This window comes from Triturus cristatus, chromosome 3_1, assembly GCF_964204655.1.
Source record: "Triturus cristatus chromosome 3_1, aTriCri1.1, whole genome shotgun sequence".
NCBI lineage: Eukaryota > Metazoa > Chordata > Amphibia > Caudata > Salamandridae > Triturus > Triturus cristatus.
The window spans coordinates 15125521-15143941 of NC_140583.1; the positions used below are offsets into that span (position 1 = coordinate 15125521).

The window sequence follows — 18421 nt, forward strand, 5'->3', positions numbered from 1 at the left end:
TGGCTCTGTTGTGTATCTCTGGTTCACAATCCCAGCACAGGGCTCTGTTGTGTGTCTTCCCCGAGTGTCGGCACGTGGCTCTGTGTATCTCTGGTTCACAATCCCAGCACAGGGCCCTGTTGTGTGTCTTCCCCGAGTGTTGGCATGTGGCTCTGTGTATCTCTGGTTCACAATCCCAGCACAGGGCCCTGTTGTGTGTCTTCCCCGAGTGTCGGCACGTGGCTCTGTTGTGTATCTCTGGTTCACAATCCCAGCACAGGGCCCTGTTGTGTGTCTTCCCCGAGTGTCGGCACGTGGCTCTGTGTATCTCAGGTTCACAATCCTAGCACAGGGCCCTGTTTTGTGTCTTCCCCGAGTGTTGGCATGTGGCTCTGTGTATCTCTGGTTCACAATCCCAGCACAGGGCCCTGTTGTGTGTCTTCCCCGAGTGTCGGCACGTGGCTCTGTTGTGTATCTCTGGTTCACAATCCCAGCACAGGGCCCTGTTGTGTGTCTTCCCTGAGTGTCGGCACGTGGATCTGTGTATCTCTGGTTCACAATCCCAGCACAGGGCCCTGTTGTGTGTCTTCCCCGAGTGTCGGCACATGGCTCTGTTGTGTATCTCTGGTTCACAATCCCAGCACAGGGCTCTGTTGTGTGTCTTCCCCGAGTGTCGGCACGTGGCTCTGTGTATCTCTGGTTCACAATCCCAGCACAGGGCCCTGTTGTGTGTCTTCCCCGAGTGTCGGCACGTGGCTCTGTTGTGTTTCTCTGGTTCACAATCCCAGCACAGGGCTCTGTTGTGTGTCTTCCCCGAGTGTCGGCACGTGGCTCTGTGTATCGCTGGTTCACAATCCCAGCACAGGGCCCTGTTGTGTGTCTTCCCCGAGTGTCGGCACGTGGCTCTGTTGTGTATCTCTGGTTCACAATCCCAGCACAGGGCCCTGTTGTGTGTCTTCCCCGAGTGTCGGCACGTGTCTCTGTGTATCTCTGGTTCACAATCCTAGCACAGGGCCCTGTTGTGTGTCTTCCCTGAGTGTCGGCACGTGGCTCTGTGTATCTCTCGTTCACAATCCCAGCACAGGGCCCTGTTGTGTGTCTTCCCCGAGTGTCGGCACGTGGCTCTGTGTATCTCTGGTTCACAATCCCAGCACAGGGCCCTGTTGTGTGTCTTCCCCGAGTGTCGGCACGTGGCTCTGTGTATCTCTGGTTCACAATCCCAGCACAGGGCCCTGTTGTGTGTCTTCCCCGAGTGTCGGCACGTGGCTCTGTTGTGTATCTCTGGTTCACAATCCCAGCACAGGGCTCTGTTGTGTGTCTTCCCGAGTGTCGGCACGTGGCTCTGTGTATCTCTGGTTCACAATCCCAGCACAGGGCCCTGTTGTGTGTCTTCCCCGAGTGTTGGCATGTGGCTCTGTGTATCTCTGGTTCACAATCCCAGCACAGGGCCCTGTTGTGTGTCTTCCCCGAGTGTCGGCACGTGGCTCTGTTGTGTATCTCTGGTTCACAATCCCAGCACAGGGCCCTGTTGTGTGTCTTCCCCGAGTGTCGGCACGTGGCTCTGTGTATCTCAGGTTCACAATCCTAGCACAGGGCCCTGTTTTGTGTCTTCCCCGAGTGTTGGCATGTGGCTCTGTGTATCTCTGGTTCACAATCCCAGCACAGGGCCCTGTTGTGTGTCTTCCCCGAGTGTCGGCACGTGGCTCTGTTGTGTATCTCTGGTTCACAATCCCAGCACAGGGCCCTGTTGTGTGTCTTCCCTGAGTGTCGGCACGTGGATCTGTGTATCTCTGGTTCACAATCCCAGCACAGGGCCCTGTTGTGTGTCTTCCCCGAGTGTCGGCACATGGCTCTGTTGTGTATCTCTGGTTCACAATCCCAGCACAGGGCTCTGTTGTGTGTCTTCCCCGAGTGTCGGCACGTGGCTCTGTGTATCTCTGGTTCACAATCCCAGCACAGGGCCCTGTTGTGTGTCTTCCCCGAGTGTCGGCACGTGGCTCTGTTGTGTTTCTCTGGTTCACAATCCCAGCACAGGGCTCTGTTGTGTGTCTTCCCCGAGTGTCGGCACGTGGCTCTGTGTATCGCTGGTTCACAATCCCAGCACAGGGCCCTGTTGTGTGTCTTCCCCGAGTGTCGGCACGTGGCTCTGTTGTGTATCTCTGGTTCACAATCCCAGCACAGGGCTCTGTTGTGTGTCTTCCCCGAGTGTTGGCATGTGGCTCTGTTGTGTATCTCTAGTTCACAATCTTGACACTGGTTCTGCTGCTGGTTTTCATGGTCATTTTTTATTTTGTTTTATAGAAAAGGCTGAGCCCGCCCCCGCCCCCGATGCTCTCCCAGAGACCCCTGCGGCCTGCTCCTCGGAGGCACCAGCAGAGACACCCCAACCGGAAGGACCCCCGAGCTCTGAGGGTAAGAGGAGAGGAGCAAAGGGCCGGAAAGGAAGGCAAGAAACCTAGGCTGGTACCACGTGAAAGGTGGGAGTAATTCAGGTCAGCAGGGGAGGTATGGATGGGCCGTGGATAGCCCTACGTGAAAGATAGGAGTAAAACAGGACAACAGGGGAGGTATGGATGACCGGTGAATAGACCTACCTGAAAGGCAGGAGTGATCCAGGCCAGCAGGGGAGGTATGGATAAACAGTGCATACCCCTACTTAAAAGGTATAAGTAATACAGGCCAGCACAGGAGGTATGGGTGACCAGTGGATAGTCCTACTTGAAAGGTAGGAGTATTACAGGCCAGCAAGGGAAGTATAGATGACCAGTGGATAGACCAACGTGAAAGGTAGGAGTATTACAGGCCAGCAGGGTGACTGGTGTACAACACCTCTTGAAATGCAGGAGCAGGTATGGGTGACCAGTGGACAGAGACGTAATAAGGTGTGGGAAAGTGGGCAATCGCCCTGGGCCCCTTCCAAGGAGCCCCAGGTAAAGTGAACTTTCTATCTCACATCTGTCTATTTCTCCATCTCAACCTTTAATGTTTTATCCAAAATTTATTGGCACCATGGGGCTTGAAGTAGCAGGAAAATAGGGACAAAATGCAAATCTGTTTCCGGCAGGGACCCCTAAAACATGTCTTGCCCAGAGCCCCCAAAATCCTTAAGATCACCCTACTAGAAATGCAGAAGTAATACTTGAAAGGTAGGAGTAACACAGGTCAGCAGGGGAGGGATGAGGGCCCAGTGGCTAGACCTACTTGAAATGCAGGAGTAATATAGGCCACCAGGGGAGGTATGGGGTCCTGTGGATAGCCTGACTTGAAAGGTAGGAGTATTACAGGCCAGCAGAGCATGTACAGATGACCAGTGGATAGCCTGACTTGAAAGGTAGGAGTATTACAGGCTAGCAGAGGATGTACAGATGACCAGTGACTAGCCTGACTTGAAAGGTAGGAGTAATACAGGCCAGCAGGGGACATACAGGTGAACAGTGGATAGATCTACTAGTTAGTTTGGGTTCATTTTAAAGGGGGTGTTAACCATAGAGTCTGCCTCACTCTGACTTTGTCTTTCAGCTCCCCCGCCCCCCGCAGAGCCCGAGGCCCCCGCGGACCCCATCGGCCTCTTCCTGGAGCGCCCCCAAGATGGAGAAGTGGTAGTCGGTGAGTAGCTGTACTCAATGCCCCGGTACCCCCACATCACTCGGAGAATACCCCCCCCCCCACTGCCCTTCACTGAGGACCAGGGGCGTAGGCACTGTGCCATGAACCCTAGTACAATGCAGGAAATAAAAAGTTTGAACACTAAAATACAGCAAAAATCTGGGTTCAGACCTCTGAGCCCGGTGCCGCTGCACCTACTGCACCGATGGAAGCCGCCACCTCTCACTCGGGCCTGTCATGGCAGCTCGTACCAGTGCCCGTGCCTTTTAGTCTGACCACCCCAGGGCCCTGGCATGCAGAGACCCACTCCCAGGTGGTGCAGCAGCAGGGGTCTCATTAAACAGGAGAGACTTGAATATTTCAAGTTGTTGCAGCAGCGGGGGTCTCATTAAAAGGGAGAGACTTAGAGACTTTCAGGTGTTGCAGCTGCAGGGGTTTCATTTAGGCTTGGGTGGTAAATTCCGTTTCGCTCGCGGAATTTAGGTATTTTTGCGTTCCGCGGAAAACGCGGAATTGCCCAAAATTCTGCATTCCGCTGCTTCGCGGAATTTTTTGCTTGTTCGCGTTCTAAAAATGCAGGTTTGCGAGATATATCCCCCGAGCACACAAACATCATTCGCGAACAGGAAAAAAGCATTGCGAACAAGCAATTCCGCGTGTTCGTGGAATTTCTGCGTGCTCGCAGTGATTTTTTACCATTTCGCGGAGCTTTGCATACCGCGACTACGCAAATTCCTCTCACCCCCAGTTTCATTAAAAGGGAGAGACTTAGAGACTTCCAGTTGTTGCAGCAGGGGTCTCATTAATAGAGAGAGACTTGGAGACTTCCAGTTGTTGAAGCAGCAGATGTCTCATTAAAAGGGACAGACTTGGAGACTTCCAGTTGTTGCAGCAGCGAGGGTCTCATTAAAAGGGAGAGACTTGGAGACTTCCAGTTGTTGCAGCAGGGGTCTCATTTAAAGGGAGAAACTTGGAGACTTCCAATTAATGCAGCAGCAGATGTCTCATTAAAAGGGACAGACTTGGAGACTTCCAGTTGTTGCAGCATTGTTGGTCTCAATAAAAGGGACAAACTTGGAGACTTTCGGTAGTTGCAGCAGCAGGGGTCTCATTACAATAGAGAGATTTGGAGACATCCTGTTCTTGCAGCAGCAGGGGTCTCATTAAAACGGAGGGACTTGGAGAGTTTCGGTTGTTGCAGCTGCAGGGGTCTCATTAAAAGGTAGAGGCTTTGAGACTTCCAGTTGTTGCAGAAGCGGGGGTCTTATTAAAAGTCAGAGACTTGGAGACTTCCAGTTGTTGCAGCAGGGGTCTCATTAATAGAGAGAGACTTGGAGACTTCCAGTTGTTGCAGCAGGGGTCTCATTAATAGAGAGAGACTTGGAGACTTCCAGCTGTTGCAGCAGCAGATGTGTCATTAAAAGGGACAGAATTGGAGAATTCTAGTTTTTGCAGCTGGGGTCTCATTAAAATGGAGAGACTTGGAGACTTCTAGTTGTGGCCGCAGCAGGGGTCTCATTAAAACAGAGAGACTTGGAGACTTCCAGTTGTTGCAGCAGCAGGGGTCTCTTTAAAAGGGAGAGACTTGGAGACTTTTGGTTGCTGCAGTAGCAGGGGTCTCATTAAAAGGTAGAGGCTTTGAGACTTCCAGTTGTTGCAGCAGCAGGGGTCTCATTAACAGGAAGAGACTTGTAGACTTCCAGTTGTTGCAACAGTAGTCTCAATAAAAGGGAGAGACGTGTCATTGTAACACAGGCATGGAGGCCCTCACCCGGTGGGAAGGCCTTAAATCGCATCTGAGTCCCAAATCATGGGGTAAAAAATGAAAAAAACTGGAGACTTTGAGACATCCAGTTGTTGCAGCAGCAGGGGTCTCATTAATAGAAGTAGACTTGGAGACTTCTAGTTGGTAAAGCAGGGGTCTCATGAAAAGGAAGACCTCCAGTTTTTGTAAGCAGCAGGGGTCTCGTGAAAAGGGAGAGACTTGGAGACTTCCAGTTGTTGCAGCAGCTGGAGTCTCATTAAAAGAAAGAGACTTCCAGTTGCTGCAGCAGGTGGGGGTTTCATTAAAAGAAAGAGACATGGAGACTTCCAGTTGTTGCAACAGCAGGGGTCTCATTAAAAAGAAGGGACTTGGAGACTTCCAGTTGTTGCAGCAGCATGGGTCTCATTAAAACGGAGAGAGTTGGAGACTTCCAGTTGTGGCCGCAGCAGGGGTCTCATTTAAAGGGAGAGACTTGGAGACTCCCAGGTGCTGCAACAGGGGTCTCATTAAAAGGGAGAGACATGGAGACTTCCAGTTGTTGCAGCAGCATGGGTCACATTAAAAGGGGGAGACTTGGAGACTTCCAATTGTTGCAGCAGCAGGGGTCTCCTTAAAAGGGAGAGACTTGGAGACTTTCGGATGCTGCAGCTGCTGGGGTCTCATTAAAAGGTAGAGTCTTTGAGACTTCCAGCTGGTTCAGCAGCGGGGGTCTCATTAACAGGAAGAGACTTGTAGACTTCCGGTTGTTGCAACAGTAGTCTCAATAAAAGGGACGTGTCATTGTCACACAGGCATGGAGGGCCCTCACCTTCTGAGAAGGTCGTAAATCACATCTGAGTCCCAAATCATGGGGTAAAAAAATGAAAAAATTGGGACACTTTGAGATATCCAGTTGTTGCAGCAGAAGGGGTCTCATTAAAAGGAAGAGACTTGGAGACCTCCAGTTTTTGTAAGCAGCATGGGTCTCGTGAAAAGGGAGAGACTTGGAGACTTCCAGTTATTGCAGCAGCTGGAGTCTCATTAAAAGAAAGAGACTTCCAGTTGTTGCAGCAGGTGGGGGTTTCATTAAAAGAAAGAGACATGGAGACTTCCACTTGTTGCAACAGGGGTCTCATTCGAACGAAGAGATTTGGATTCTTCCAGTTGTTTCAGCAGCAGGGGTCTCATTAAAAAGAACAGACTTGGAGACTTACAGTTGTTGCAGCAGTATGGCTCTCATTAAAAGGGAGAGACTTCCAGGTGTGGCCACAGCAGGGGTCTTATTAAAAGGGAGAGACTTGGAGACTCCCAGGTGTTGCAACAGGGGTCTCATTAAAAGGAAGACTTGGAGACTTCCAGTTGTTGCAGCAGCAGGAATCTGTCAGTTCAAATAACTTTATTCGATTCATTAGAATCATAAAAGTTTACATGTATACTTAATGAAAACAATTAAAAAGCATTAAAAAAATTAGCGCATGTTCCATTTCCATAAATCTTGGGTTTACCAGCAGAAGTTAAATGCCTTTAAAAATCATCATACCCTTCCCCAGCACAATTTATACACAGTTCATAGCGTTTTCTGATTAAAAATGCAATTTTAATAAAGTAAACACTGCGCTTGAAATTGCAGCCGTAGGTAATGCCCTCAAATGGTCAACACCCTCCTGATAGGAAAAGGGCAGAATAGATTTCAGTCTAGGCTTAATACAACATGCTCTAGGACCTGAATAAAATGAGCCAAACAACAAAATGCATTGTGGTCTGTTTGGCCAAATGATTACAGGGACAGGGGGCTAGTCTCTCACACCAGCCTGCCTGTTTGGAAAGGCCACTAAAAAATGCAGGGTGCCGGACCCAAATCTGGTCAACAAAAAGCGCGATTGTACATGAATAGTGAAGGACCAATAAGCTTGCTGAAATCTTGGCGCCCCACCATGGACGTGCCCCCGTCCTGGTTAGACATGCTTCCTTCAGTGCAGTGAGCATTTTTTATAATCATTTCCATATTGGGTTGTATAGTTTCTGGTTTGTTATAATATTCTTCTAGACCTATCTTATAAAAAGTATCCCTAACATAACGTAACCAGGGGAGTAACACTGCGGTGTCCAGAAACATACCATCTTTAAGGATGCTCCTGGGAAAGGTCGAATCTTCTGAGGACCAGATTTTCCCCCATAAAATAAGAGGTGCGATATTTATCTTGTCTTCCACATAATCCAGGCCCCCCTCCCAATGACAAAATGCCGTTGAAGAGCTGCTGGGAATCATTAGTAATCTTTTTAAAAAACTTGTTCTCTAAAACCTGAATCTGATTGCTCTTGTGATAACCCCAGCAGGAATCTCATTAAAAAGAAGGGACTTGGAGACTTCCAGTTGTGGCCGCAGCAGGGGTCTCATTAAAAGGAAGACTTGGAGACTCCCAGGTGTTGCAACAGGGGTCTCATTCAAAGGAAGAGACATGGAGACTTCCAGTTGTTGCAGCAGCAGGGGTCTCATTAAAAAGGAGAGACTTGGAGACTCCCAGGTGTTGCAACAGGGGTCTCATTAAAAGGAAGAACCATGGAGACTTCCAGTTGTTGCAGCAGCAGGAGTCTCATTAAAAGGGAGAGACTTGAAGACTTCCAGTTGTGGCCGCAGCAGGGGTCTCATTAAGAGGGGGAGACTTGGACACTCTCAGGTGTTGCAACAGGGGTCGCATTAAAAAGAAGAGACTTGGAGACTCCCAGGTGTTGCAACAGGGGTCTCAATAAAAAGAAGAGACTTGGAGACTCCCAGGTGTTGCAACAGGGGTCTCATTAAAATGGAGAGACATGAAGACCCTCAGGTGTTGTAACAGGGGGTCTTATTAAAAAGAAGTGAGGTGTCAGTGTAACACAGGCTTGGAGGGCCCTCGCCTGATGAGCAGGTCGTAAATCACATAGAAGTCCCAAACCATGGGGTAAAAATTGAAAAAATCTGAGGCATTTACTGGAACAAATAGTGTTTCCCGCACTCGCACAGCAATCTAGGTGACATCACCAGGGACAGGTCCCAGGGTGCCAGGGACAGAGCTACCGGGGTGCAGCAAGTGCAGTGGGACCGGGGCCCATAGAGAGGCCCATTGAACCCCGATGATAGCGGTGTTTTACTAGCCCAACAGCACTCAGAGGGGCTGGTCCCTTGCTTGCACAGAGGCCCATGGCATCCTTGCTCCGCTCCTGACTCATGCATGTACACATGGGACGTGAGTGCCTGCAGTGCATGTGTGCACGTGTGCACAGTGTACATGTGAACGTGTGTGCCCAGTTTCTGTACAGATATCAGTGAATGTGGTGAATATGTATGTGGGTTTCCGGTGTGGCTTGATTTATATGTGCTTCCACCCCTCCCCTCCCCACCCTCTCGTGACCTCAGCCTCTGACACCGTTTTCTGTTTCAGGCGCTAACATCACCTTCCGGGCCAGGGTCAAAGGTGAAAACTTGCTGAAGAAGCCCAACGTGAAATGGTTCAAGGGGAAGTGGATGGATTTATCCAGCAAGATCGGCAAACATCTGCAGCTGCAAGAGACTTACGACAGGAACACCAAGGTAAGGACCGGGGTCTGTTAGACCTGGCACCTTGGCGTGAATGAATGAATGAATGAAAGGAAATTTATAAACGCGCAACTCAGCCCGAAGGCATCAAGGCGCCTAACAAAGAAAATCATAAAAAGGCAGATCCAGAGCTAGGGATAGGCTTTGGCAAATAGCCATGTCTTAAGGGCCCTCCTAAAAAATTGCTTTGAGGGAAGGGATTTTATCTCAGCCGGCAGAGTATTCCATAATTTAGATCCAGAGTTGAAAATGCTCTACCACCCCACTTAGCTCTACGAGCACAGGGGACTGATAACAAGAATTTATTGGTGGAACGTAGATGTCTGGAGGGGGTATATGGGACCAAGAGGTCCCTTAAGCCTCCAGATCTGGTAGTAGCCAGAGCCCCATAGATCAAACATAGGGACTTAAAAGAAATTCTAGCCTCTATTGGAAGCCAGTGCAGTGTCTTTCTTGCCGCCGAAGCAAAAGCCCGCTTAGGTAAATCCAGTACGAACTTGGCGGCGGCATTCTGCACCATTTGGAGTCGCATCAACAGACCCTTATTGATGCCTAAATATAGGGCATTACAATAATCAAGTCTTGAGCCTATTAATGCGACTACAATTTGCTTTCTGGCTTGAAGGGACAAGTAATGTTTAATCTTCCGCAGGATGTTCAGTAAGCCCCAGCAGGTGGAGATAGTCCTCTTAACTTGCTGGTCCATCCCCAACGTAGGGTCAATCATGACTCCTAAGTTCCTGGCCAGGGTAGTAGGAGAGGGACACACGCCCAGCGAGGAGGGCCACCATTCCGCCGACCAGATATCTTCCTTTCCTCCGAACATCAGAATTTCTGTCTTTTCGCCATTAAGCTTCAATGAATTGCAAACCATCCATTGAGCAACTGCCTCCATACAGTGTCTAAAATTGGAGGCAGCGTAGGTGACAGGTTGGGCGAGAGACATCAATATCTGCGTATCGTCGGCATAGGAGACTACCTCCATCCCAAAAGATCTAATAAGCCTGGCAAGAGGGGTCACATAGATGTTAAAAAGGGTCGGACTTAATGCCGAACCCTGGGGGACACCACAATGCACAGGGAGGGATGGAGATAGAGTCTCCCTTCCACTTTTTGTCGCTGTGCCTCATGTGTTTTTATGGTGTTGGCTGCTCAGCGCACTGTGCCACTGCCAACCAGTGCCACAGTGCAAGTGCTCCCTATGTAAAATGTATATGTTGGTTGGATTCCATGATTGGCTTATTTGGTTTACTGTCAGACCCCAGTAAAGTGCACAAGGAGTGCCAGTGCGTGTAAATATGAATGCCGCTGGTGGGCTTGCAGCACTGGTTGTGCCACCCATAGAAGCGGCCTGGTAAAATGTGTCTAGGTCTGCCATTGCAGAACCTGCGTGCAGTCTGGTACTGACATGCTGACTGGCAAGTGCACCCATTTGCCAGCCCCTAAACCTTCCCCTAACTTCATGTTAGTCACCCCTATGGTAGGCCCAAGGACAGGGTGCATTGTAGCATAAGGTAGGACATGCCCTGATGCGTGTGGCATGTCCTAATAGTGAATTACCGCCATTTTCGTTTTTCACTATTGTAAGGCTACCCTGTTCTCATAGGCCAGAATGGGCGGTTAAGATTGTTACATCCTATGATCCTAACCGACCCAGGGAACATGGTAGAAAATCGAGTTTAGTATGCCTGAACTCAGAATAATAAGGTACATCTTTTCGTAAGGTTTATTTTAATATTCTGCGTTTGCAAATGCCACTTTTAGAAAGTTGAAAAGAAGACTGGAGCGAACTGCCCCAGACAGGTACTGCACTACAGTAAACACTCAAGGGTGAGTGTAAAACATAGTATACATCAATTATTCAAAATAGGTGGATTTATACACAATAGAAAGCAATGTTGCTCAATTACAACTGAAGTAAACAAAACAATCCGAATTGATGTATACTATGTTTTACACTCACCCTTGAGTGTTTACTGTAGTGCAGTGCCTGTCTGGGGAAGTTCGCTCCAGTCTTCTTTTCACTTTTGAATTTGGTGGGTGGGTGGAACCACCTCAGGTACAGCACACTAAGCTTCAATCAGTTTATGTTTACATTGTTTACTAGATAAATTAGGTAAATTTGAGTGCACGCCAGCTGTTCTTCTTCACCACTTTTAGAAAGTTGGCATTTGCTTGCCTAACCATTTCAGCCCGCCTCTGCGTGATGTGTATCTGCTGTCTGGCTTGTGTGAGTGACAGGGCTGGGGAAATCCAGATGGGCAGGGCTAGGTAGCCTGGTGGTGAATAGAAAGATTGACCAGTAGATGGGTGGGAGGAGTACACCTGGACTTTGAATAGGGCTGTGCTCTGCCCCCACCATGCTGGCTCCGCCCCCTGTGGAGCGTCTGATGGCTCTGCCCTGCACCTTGAATGAAGAAGCCTGCATCGCGTCAACAAAGTGCTCCAGAACTGGACTGAACTAGGCAAGGGCCCCCCTGGCCTGAGAGAACAAAAGAATTGTAGTATAAATGTAGGAGCCCTGCTCCTAAGAAATCAGATCCGCTTTTGACCAAGAAGAATCTCTGCCTGAGGAGGAGGCGCCAGGAAAGCTGTAGGAGGAAGACTGTCCCTATCCTGGGGGACTGGCCTGCAGTGGTGACCTTGCTGCCAAAGGAGAGAAGAGGAACCTTTTTACTAGAGACCTTGCTTTATTTTTATTTTCAAGAAACTTGTGCTTCCAATAACGATCTCCAAGGGTCTGGAAGCGAGCTTGCCCCCTGAACTGAGCCCCAGGACCATTGGGCTCATCCTGACCTTCACTCGCCTACCGCTGGACTGTGGTGTTCCTTCCCTCGCCGGAGCCGTGACTCCCGTGCCCATCAACCCCTCCTTGAGCCGTGACCGGACTGCCTAGCCGCCCCTGCCTTGGGAAGAGCCTCGCTCGATCTGAGCCGCTCCCCCGACGTCGTGCTGGGCTGCCCCCGTCACCTCGTTCGCTGGAGGCCCGCTGCGCACCTTCACCCCTCCCGCTGGAATCGGCGCTGTGAGCATCTCAAAAGCCTCGGACAGCCCGGACGTGGAAAACGTACCCGGCTGCCCCTCTCTGCTCACTTGCCAACGTGAACACACCGCTCCTGCTGCAAGCCTGAAGGACCAGACCCCCCTCGTACAGCGTGGGAGCCCCGGACGCCGCCTCGCCCTTCTGAAGAGCCGCTGCCCGACTTTACTAAAAGAAACAAGGTACTGTAACATACGAACTCGACCGCGAGCTCGCATCGGATCCAGGGTCCGCAACGTTCTGTTTTCCCTGCCGTCTGACGCGTGCAACCCGGTCACCGTCTCAGCGCGAAGTGCGCTAAGACCCACAGTTCACCTTGTTGCCCCACATAAGAAGAACTTTCCGTATAAAAAGAACTTTCCGTAATCATATAGATCGTGGCCCCACCGTTTCACCGTTACTGGGTCTTGTACTAAGTCTGCTTAAAATATATAAAAGCCTTATTTTTGTATACAACCTGCCTGGTGTCCGTTTGTGGTGCATGCAAAGTATTTGCTGTGTGTATAATTGCAAGTGCTTAACCGTGTACGCCCTGAGGTTTAGCCTTGACTGCTCGCGCCACGCACCTAGAGGGTGAGCAGGGGTTATTCTAAGGAGCCATCCTTCGCCCTGACTAGAAGTAAAGGGTCCCTGCTTGTTGTTGGTACTTGCCTGCGCCAACCAGAGCCCCCTGATTTCTAACAGGGTCTGACAGAGACTTACAAACATCTGCAGCTGCAAGAGACTTACGACAGGAACACCAAGGTAAGGACCGGGGTCTGACAGAGACTTACAAACATCTGCAGCTGCAAGAGACTTACGACAGGAACACCAAAGTAAGGACCGGGGTCTGACAGAGACTTACAAACATCTGCAGCTGCAAGATACTTAGGACAGGAACACCAAGGTAAGGGCCGGGGTCTGACAGAGACTTACAAACATCTGCGGCTGCAAGAGACTTACGACAGGAACACCAAGGTAAAGATCGGGGTCTGACAGAGACTTACAAACATCTGCAGCTGCAAGAGACTTACGACAGGAACGCCAAGGTACGGACCGGGGTCTGACAGACACTTACAAACATCTGCAGCTGCAAGATACTTAGGACAGGAACACCAAGGTAAGGACCGGGGTCTCACAAGGACTTACCACATCTGCAGCTGCAGGAGACATACGACAGGAATACCAAGGTAAGGACCAGGGTCTGACAGAGACTTACAAACATCTGTAGTTGCAAGAGACTTACGACAGGAACACCAAGGTAAGGACTGGGGTCTCACAAGGACTTACCACATCTGCAGCTGCAGGAGACATACGACAAACATCTGCGGCAGCAAGATACTTAGGACAGGAACACCAAGGTAAGGACTGGGGTCTGTCAGAGACTTACAACAGGAATACAGAGGTAAAGACCGGGGGTCTGACAGACACTTACAAACACCTGCAGCTGCAAGAGACTTATGACAGGAACACCAGGGTAAGGACTGGGGTCTTACAGTGACTTACAACAGGAATACAGAGGTAAGGACTAGGGTCTGACAGAGACTTACAATTCAGACGGAGGAGCTTTTATCAAAACACCAGTAACAATAGTCAATAGAAGCTTGAACTTCTAAGACACCACGATACCTGAGGTCAGGGCAGACCCATCCATGCCCAGCGTAGCCTCCTCCTGGCTACGCCGGGCATGGATTGGTCTGCCCTTGGCCTTGGCTTCGCCTGGGCGCGGCACGGGCATGCCCGTGCGCGTTCCGCACTGCGGGAGCCCTTGGCGGGTTTTAAGCACCTTCTGGTGCTAAAAGATTACGTGGGCGCATCCTGGTGCAAGGACCGCTGGTAGATGTAGTTTCCCTGGGCTGCGGCGTGGCGGTAAGAAGACTTACAACAGGAACCCCAAGGTAAGGACTCGGGGTCTGATAGAGACCTACGACAGGAATACAGAGGTAAGGACCGGGGGTCTGATAGAGACTTACGACAGGAATACAGAGGTAAAGACCGGGGGTCTGATAGACACTTACGACAGGAATATCGAGGTAAAGACCGGGGGTCTGATAGACACTTACGACAGGAATACAGAGGTAAAAACCGGGGGTCTGATAGATACTTATGACAGGAATACAGAGGTAAAGACCGGGGGTCTGATAGACACTTACGACAGGAATACAGAGGTAAAAACCGGGTGTCTGATAGACACTTACGACAGGAATACAGAGGTAAAGACCGGGGGTCTGACAGAGACTTACAAACACCTGCAGCTGCAAGAGATTTACGACAGGAACACCAAGGTAAGGACTGGGGTCTGATAGAGACTTACAACAGAATACAGATGGTGACTGTCTGCGGGGCTTCATATTTCTCTGGGGCGTAGCTTCCATTGGTGTGCAAGGTGCAGTGGCACCCAGGCCCAGAGGTCTGAGGAACCCTCTGAACCCTGCTTCTGTCAGGGGCCCATTTCCTTCCTTGCACTAGAGCCCAAGGCACACTGGCTACGCCCCCGCTGTCACTGCTCCTCTCACGCCTGCCCCGTGCTGCCCTCTTACTTTCTCTCTTGCCTTCTGCCCACCAGGTGTACTCCTTTGAGATTCACATCATCAAAGCCAAGACCACCTACGCCGGAGCCTACCGGTGCGAGGTCTCGAGCAAGGACAAGTTCGACAGCTGCAACTTTACCCTCAATGTCAACGGTAGGTGGCGCACCGAGAGCACGGCATGCTGGGATATGGGAAGGATGCTAGGGCTGGGTCATACCAATGTATGCAGGGAAGGGGTGAGGGCCAAGGATGCTAGGGCTGGGTCATACCAATGTATGCAGGGGCTGGGGTGAGGGCAAAGGATGCGAGGGTGGATCATACAATGTATGCAGGGAGGGGGTGAGGGCAAGGGATGCTAGGGTTCGGTGATGAGTGAGTAGGAACAGGTAAAAGTGGATGCATGCCACTTGAGGGTTGAGCGCAAGGAATGCTGGGATTGGGGCCCTAAAATATGCTCTGTAGTCTGTAATGGGAGGGTGAAAGGCATGCTAACAAAGGCTAAAAGAACAAAGCATGCTGGGAAATAGTAGGAGTCGAGCATGCGAGGGCTTGGGCCATACCAATGCATGCAGGAATGGGGGGGGCTATTGATGTCAGCAATGCCCAGGTTACTTAGCTGGTGATCTTCACCATGTTTAGTCCATCTCGTCGTCATTACAAAGTGAGGTAATGAGACCTCACGACCGGAACCAACCAGGATCCTCAGCAGCTAATCCCACCGTCCACCCCTGGGTGGCATGAAAGAGGCTGGCACTCCCGGTGCCTCCTGTACATCGTCCACCCTCGTCAAAGGAGTGATATGAGGGGGGCATGAGTGGGATGTAATGACTGTGACCAGGACGAGATGGACCAAGTGTAATGAAGCTCACCAAGAAGTAACCAGGCATTACACCTGCGTCGCTCGTCCTTGCCCCGCCATGACAAAGTGAAGGCCTGCGACCCACCAAAAACCTGATGACAAAAGAAACATCTTTAGAATGCAACAGCCCAGGATTTGACATACGCCAAAGTATCAAACACCTGTCCTCAAACTCAATGTACAAAAGAATGCTCTGACGAGCAAGAGGCTGCCCTAAGCGTCCCTCAGATTGATTCTCCCTGAAACCCTGCCATAGGAGCAGCCCTTCCCTGAGGTTCTATCCTGCCATAGGAGCAGCCCTTCTCTGAGGTTCTATCCTGCCATAGGAGCAGCCCTTCCCTGAGGTTCTCCCTTGCCATAGGAGCAGCCCTTCCCTGATGTTCTCCCTTGCCATAAGAGCAGCCCTTCCCTGTGGTTCTATTCTGCCATAGAAGCAGCCCTTCCCTGTGGTTCTCCCTTGCCATAGGAGCAGCCCTTCCCTGAGGTTCTCCCCTGCCATAGGAGCAGCCCTTCCCTGAGGTTCTCCCTTGCCATAGGAGAAGCCCTTCCCTGAGGTTCTCCCTTGCCATAGGAGCAGCCCTTCCCTGTGGTTCTCCCTTGCCATAGGAGCAGCCCTTCCCTGAGGTTCTATCCTGCCATAGGAGCAGCCCTTCCCTGAGGTTCTATCCTGCCATAGGAGCAGCCCTTCCCTGTGGTTCTCCCTTGCCATAGGAGCAGCCCTTCCCTGAGGTTCTTCCTTGCCATAGGAGCAGCCCTTCCCTGAAGTTCTCCCTTGCCATAGGAGCAGCCCTTCCCTGAGGTTCTCCCTTGCCATAGGAGCAGCCCTTCCCTCTGGTTCTCCCCTGCCATAGGAGCACCCCTTCCCTGAGGTTCTCCCTTGCCATAGGAGCAGCCCTTCCCTGAGGTTCTCCCTTGCCATAGGAGCAGCCCTTCCGTGTGGTTCTCCCTTGCCACAGGAGCAGCCCTTCCCTGTGGTTCTCCCTTGCCATAGGAGCAGCCCTTCCCTGAGGTTCTCCCCTGCCATAGGAGCAGCCCTTCTCTGTGGTTCTCCCTTGCCATAGGAGCAGCCCTTCCCTGTGGTTCTCCCTTGCCATAGGAGCAGCCCTTCCCTGTGGTTCTCCCTTGCCATAGGAGCAGCCCTTCCCTGAGGTTCTATCCTGCCATAGGAGCAGCCCTTCCCTGAGGTTCTCCCTTGCCATAGGAGCGGCCCTTCCCTGAGGTTCTATCCTGCCATAGGAGCAGCCCTTCCCTGTGGTTCTCCCTGCCATAGGAGCAGCCCTTCCCTGAGGTTCTATCCTGCCATAGGAGCCGCCCTTCCCTGTGGTTCTCCCTGCCATAGGAGCCGCCCTTCCCTGTGGTTCTCCCTTGCCATAGGAGCAGCCCTTCCCTGAGGTTCTATCCTGCCATAGGAGCAGCCCTTCCCTGTGGTTCTCCCTTGCCATAGGAGCAGCCCTTCCCTGAGGTTCTCGCTTGCCATAGGAGCAGCCCTTCTTTGAGGTTTTCCCTTGCCATAGGAGCAGCCCTTCCCTGAGGTTCTCCCTTGCCACAGGAGCAGCCCTTCTCTGTGGTTCTCCCTTGCAATAGGAGCAGCCCTTCCCTGTGGTTCTCCCTTGCCATAGGAGCAGCCCTTCCCTGTGGTTCTCCCTTGCCACAGGAGCAGCCCTTCCCTGAGGTTCTATCCTGCCATAGGAGCAGCCCTTCCCTGAGGTTCTCCCCTGCCATAGGAGCAGCCCTTCCCTGAGGTTCTATCCTGCCATAGGAGCAGCCCTTCCCTGAGATTCTAACCTGCCATAGGAGCAGCCCTTCCCTGAGGTTCTCCCTTGCCACAGGAGCAGCCCTTCTCTGTGGTTCTCCCTTGCAATAGGAGCAGCCCTTCCCTGTGGTTCTCCCTTGCCATAGGAGCAGCCCTTCCCTGTGGTTCTCCCTTGCCATAGGAGCAGCCCTTCCCTGAGGTTCTATCCTGCCATAGGAGCAGCCCTTCCCTGAGGTTCTCCCCTGCCATAGGAGCAGCCCTTCCCTGTGGTTCTCCCTTGCCATAGGAGCAGCCCTTCCCTGTGGTTCTCCCCTGCCATAGGAGCAGCCCTTCCCTGTGGTTCTCCCTTGCCATAGGAGCAGCCCTTCCCTGAGGTTCTATCCTGCCATAGGAGCAGCCCTTCCCTGAGGTTCTCCCCTGCCATAGGAGCAGCCCTTCCCTGAGGTTCTATCCTGCCATAGGAGCAGCCCTTCCCTGTGGTTCTCCCTTGCCATAGGAGCAGCCCTTCCCTGAGGTTCTATCCTGCCATAGGAGCAGCCCTTCCCTGAGGTTCTATCCTGCCATAGGAGCAGCCCTTCCCTGTGGTTCTCCCTTGCCATAGGAGCAGCCCTTCCCTGTGGTTCTCCCCTGCCATAGGAGCAGCCCTTCCCTGTGGTTCTCCCTTGCCATAGGAGCAGCCCTTCCCTGAGGTTCTATCCTGCCATAGGAGCAGCCCTTCCCTGAGGTTCTCCCCTGCCATAGGAGCAGCCCTTCCCTGAGGTTCTATCCTGCCATAGGAGCAGCCCTTCCCTGAGGTTCTCCCTTCTACTGAGAGATCCATAGGTTTGTCTTGGAAAGCCGCAAGATGGTCGATCTAATCCATCTGCGGAGAGTCGTAGGAGCCAAGCTCTCCCCTTCCAGACTGTCTGCAGGTCACAAACGAGGGATCAGATGTCCTTTACTGTTGAGACCTGTTGGCGTAAACCAAAAGAGCTCTTGTACCATCCCGCGTGTTCAACAACTGCTCTTCACTAAAAGGAGAAGGACCTAAGCGAGGGAGAATGGTTTCCAGAGATCCAGGAAAGACAGAATGAACTTTAGCAACAAACATGAAATGACCCTGGAAATTGAGGATTAATTTAAAACTCCCAATTTCCCAATCCTCCAAGCCGAGGCGAGAGCGCCCAAGAAAAGAACATTCAAAGAAAGATATCTCAAATCAAGAGCGTTCAAAGGTTTAAGAAGATGAGACTGTGGGGCCCTTGGAACTGAAATAGGATCCCAAGCCGGAGAGATAGGATTCTCCAAACCTCACAACAGAGAAGATTTTAAAAAGTCTCGAAATTAAAAAATTCAACATAGGAGAAGGATCAGAAA

The 18421-nt window shown here is 51.4% G+C and overlaps 1 protein-coding gene across 1 annotated transcript in view; it reads left to right on the forward strand.

Annotated features, from left to right (window-relative positions):
- MYBPC3 (myosin binding protein C3) overlaps window positions 1-18421 on the forward strand; it is a 423360-nt gene that overhangs the window by 61389 nt on the left and 343550 nt on the right. The window contains exons 3-6 of the mRNA XM_085646556.1: window positions 2281-2391; window positions 3499-3585; window positions 8749-8897; window positions 14489-14606. Of these exons, the coding sequence (XP_085502682.1) occupies window positions 2281-2391; window positions 3499-3585; window positions 8749-8897; window positions 14489-14606 (465 nt within the window). The remainder of the gene's footprint in view (window positions 1-2280; window positions 2392-3498; window positions 3586-8748; window positions 8898-14488; window positions 14607-18421) is intronic.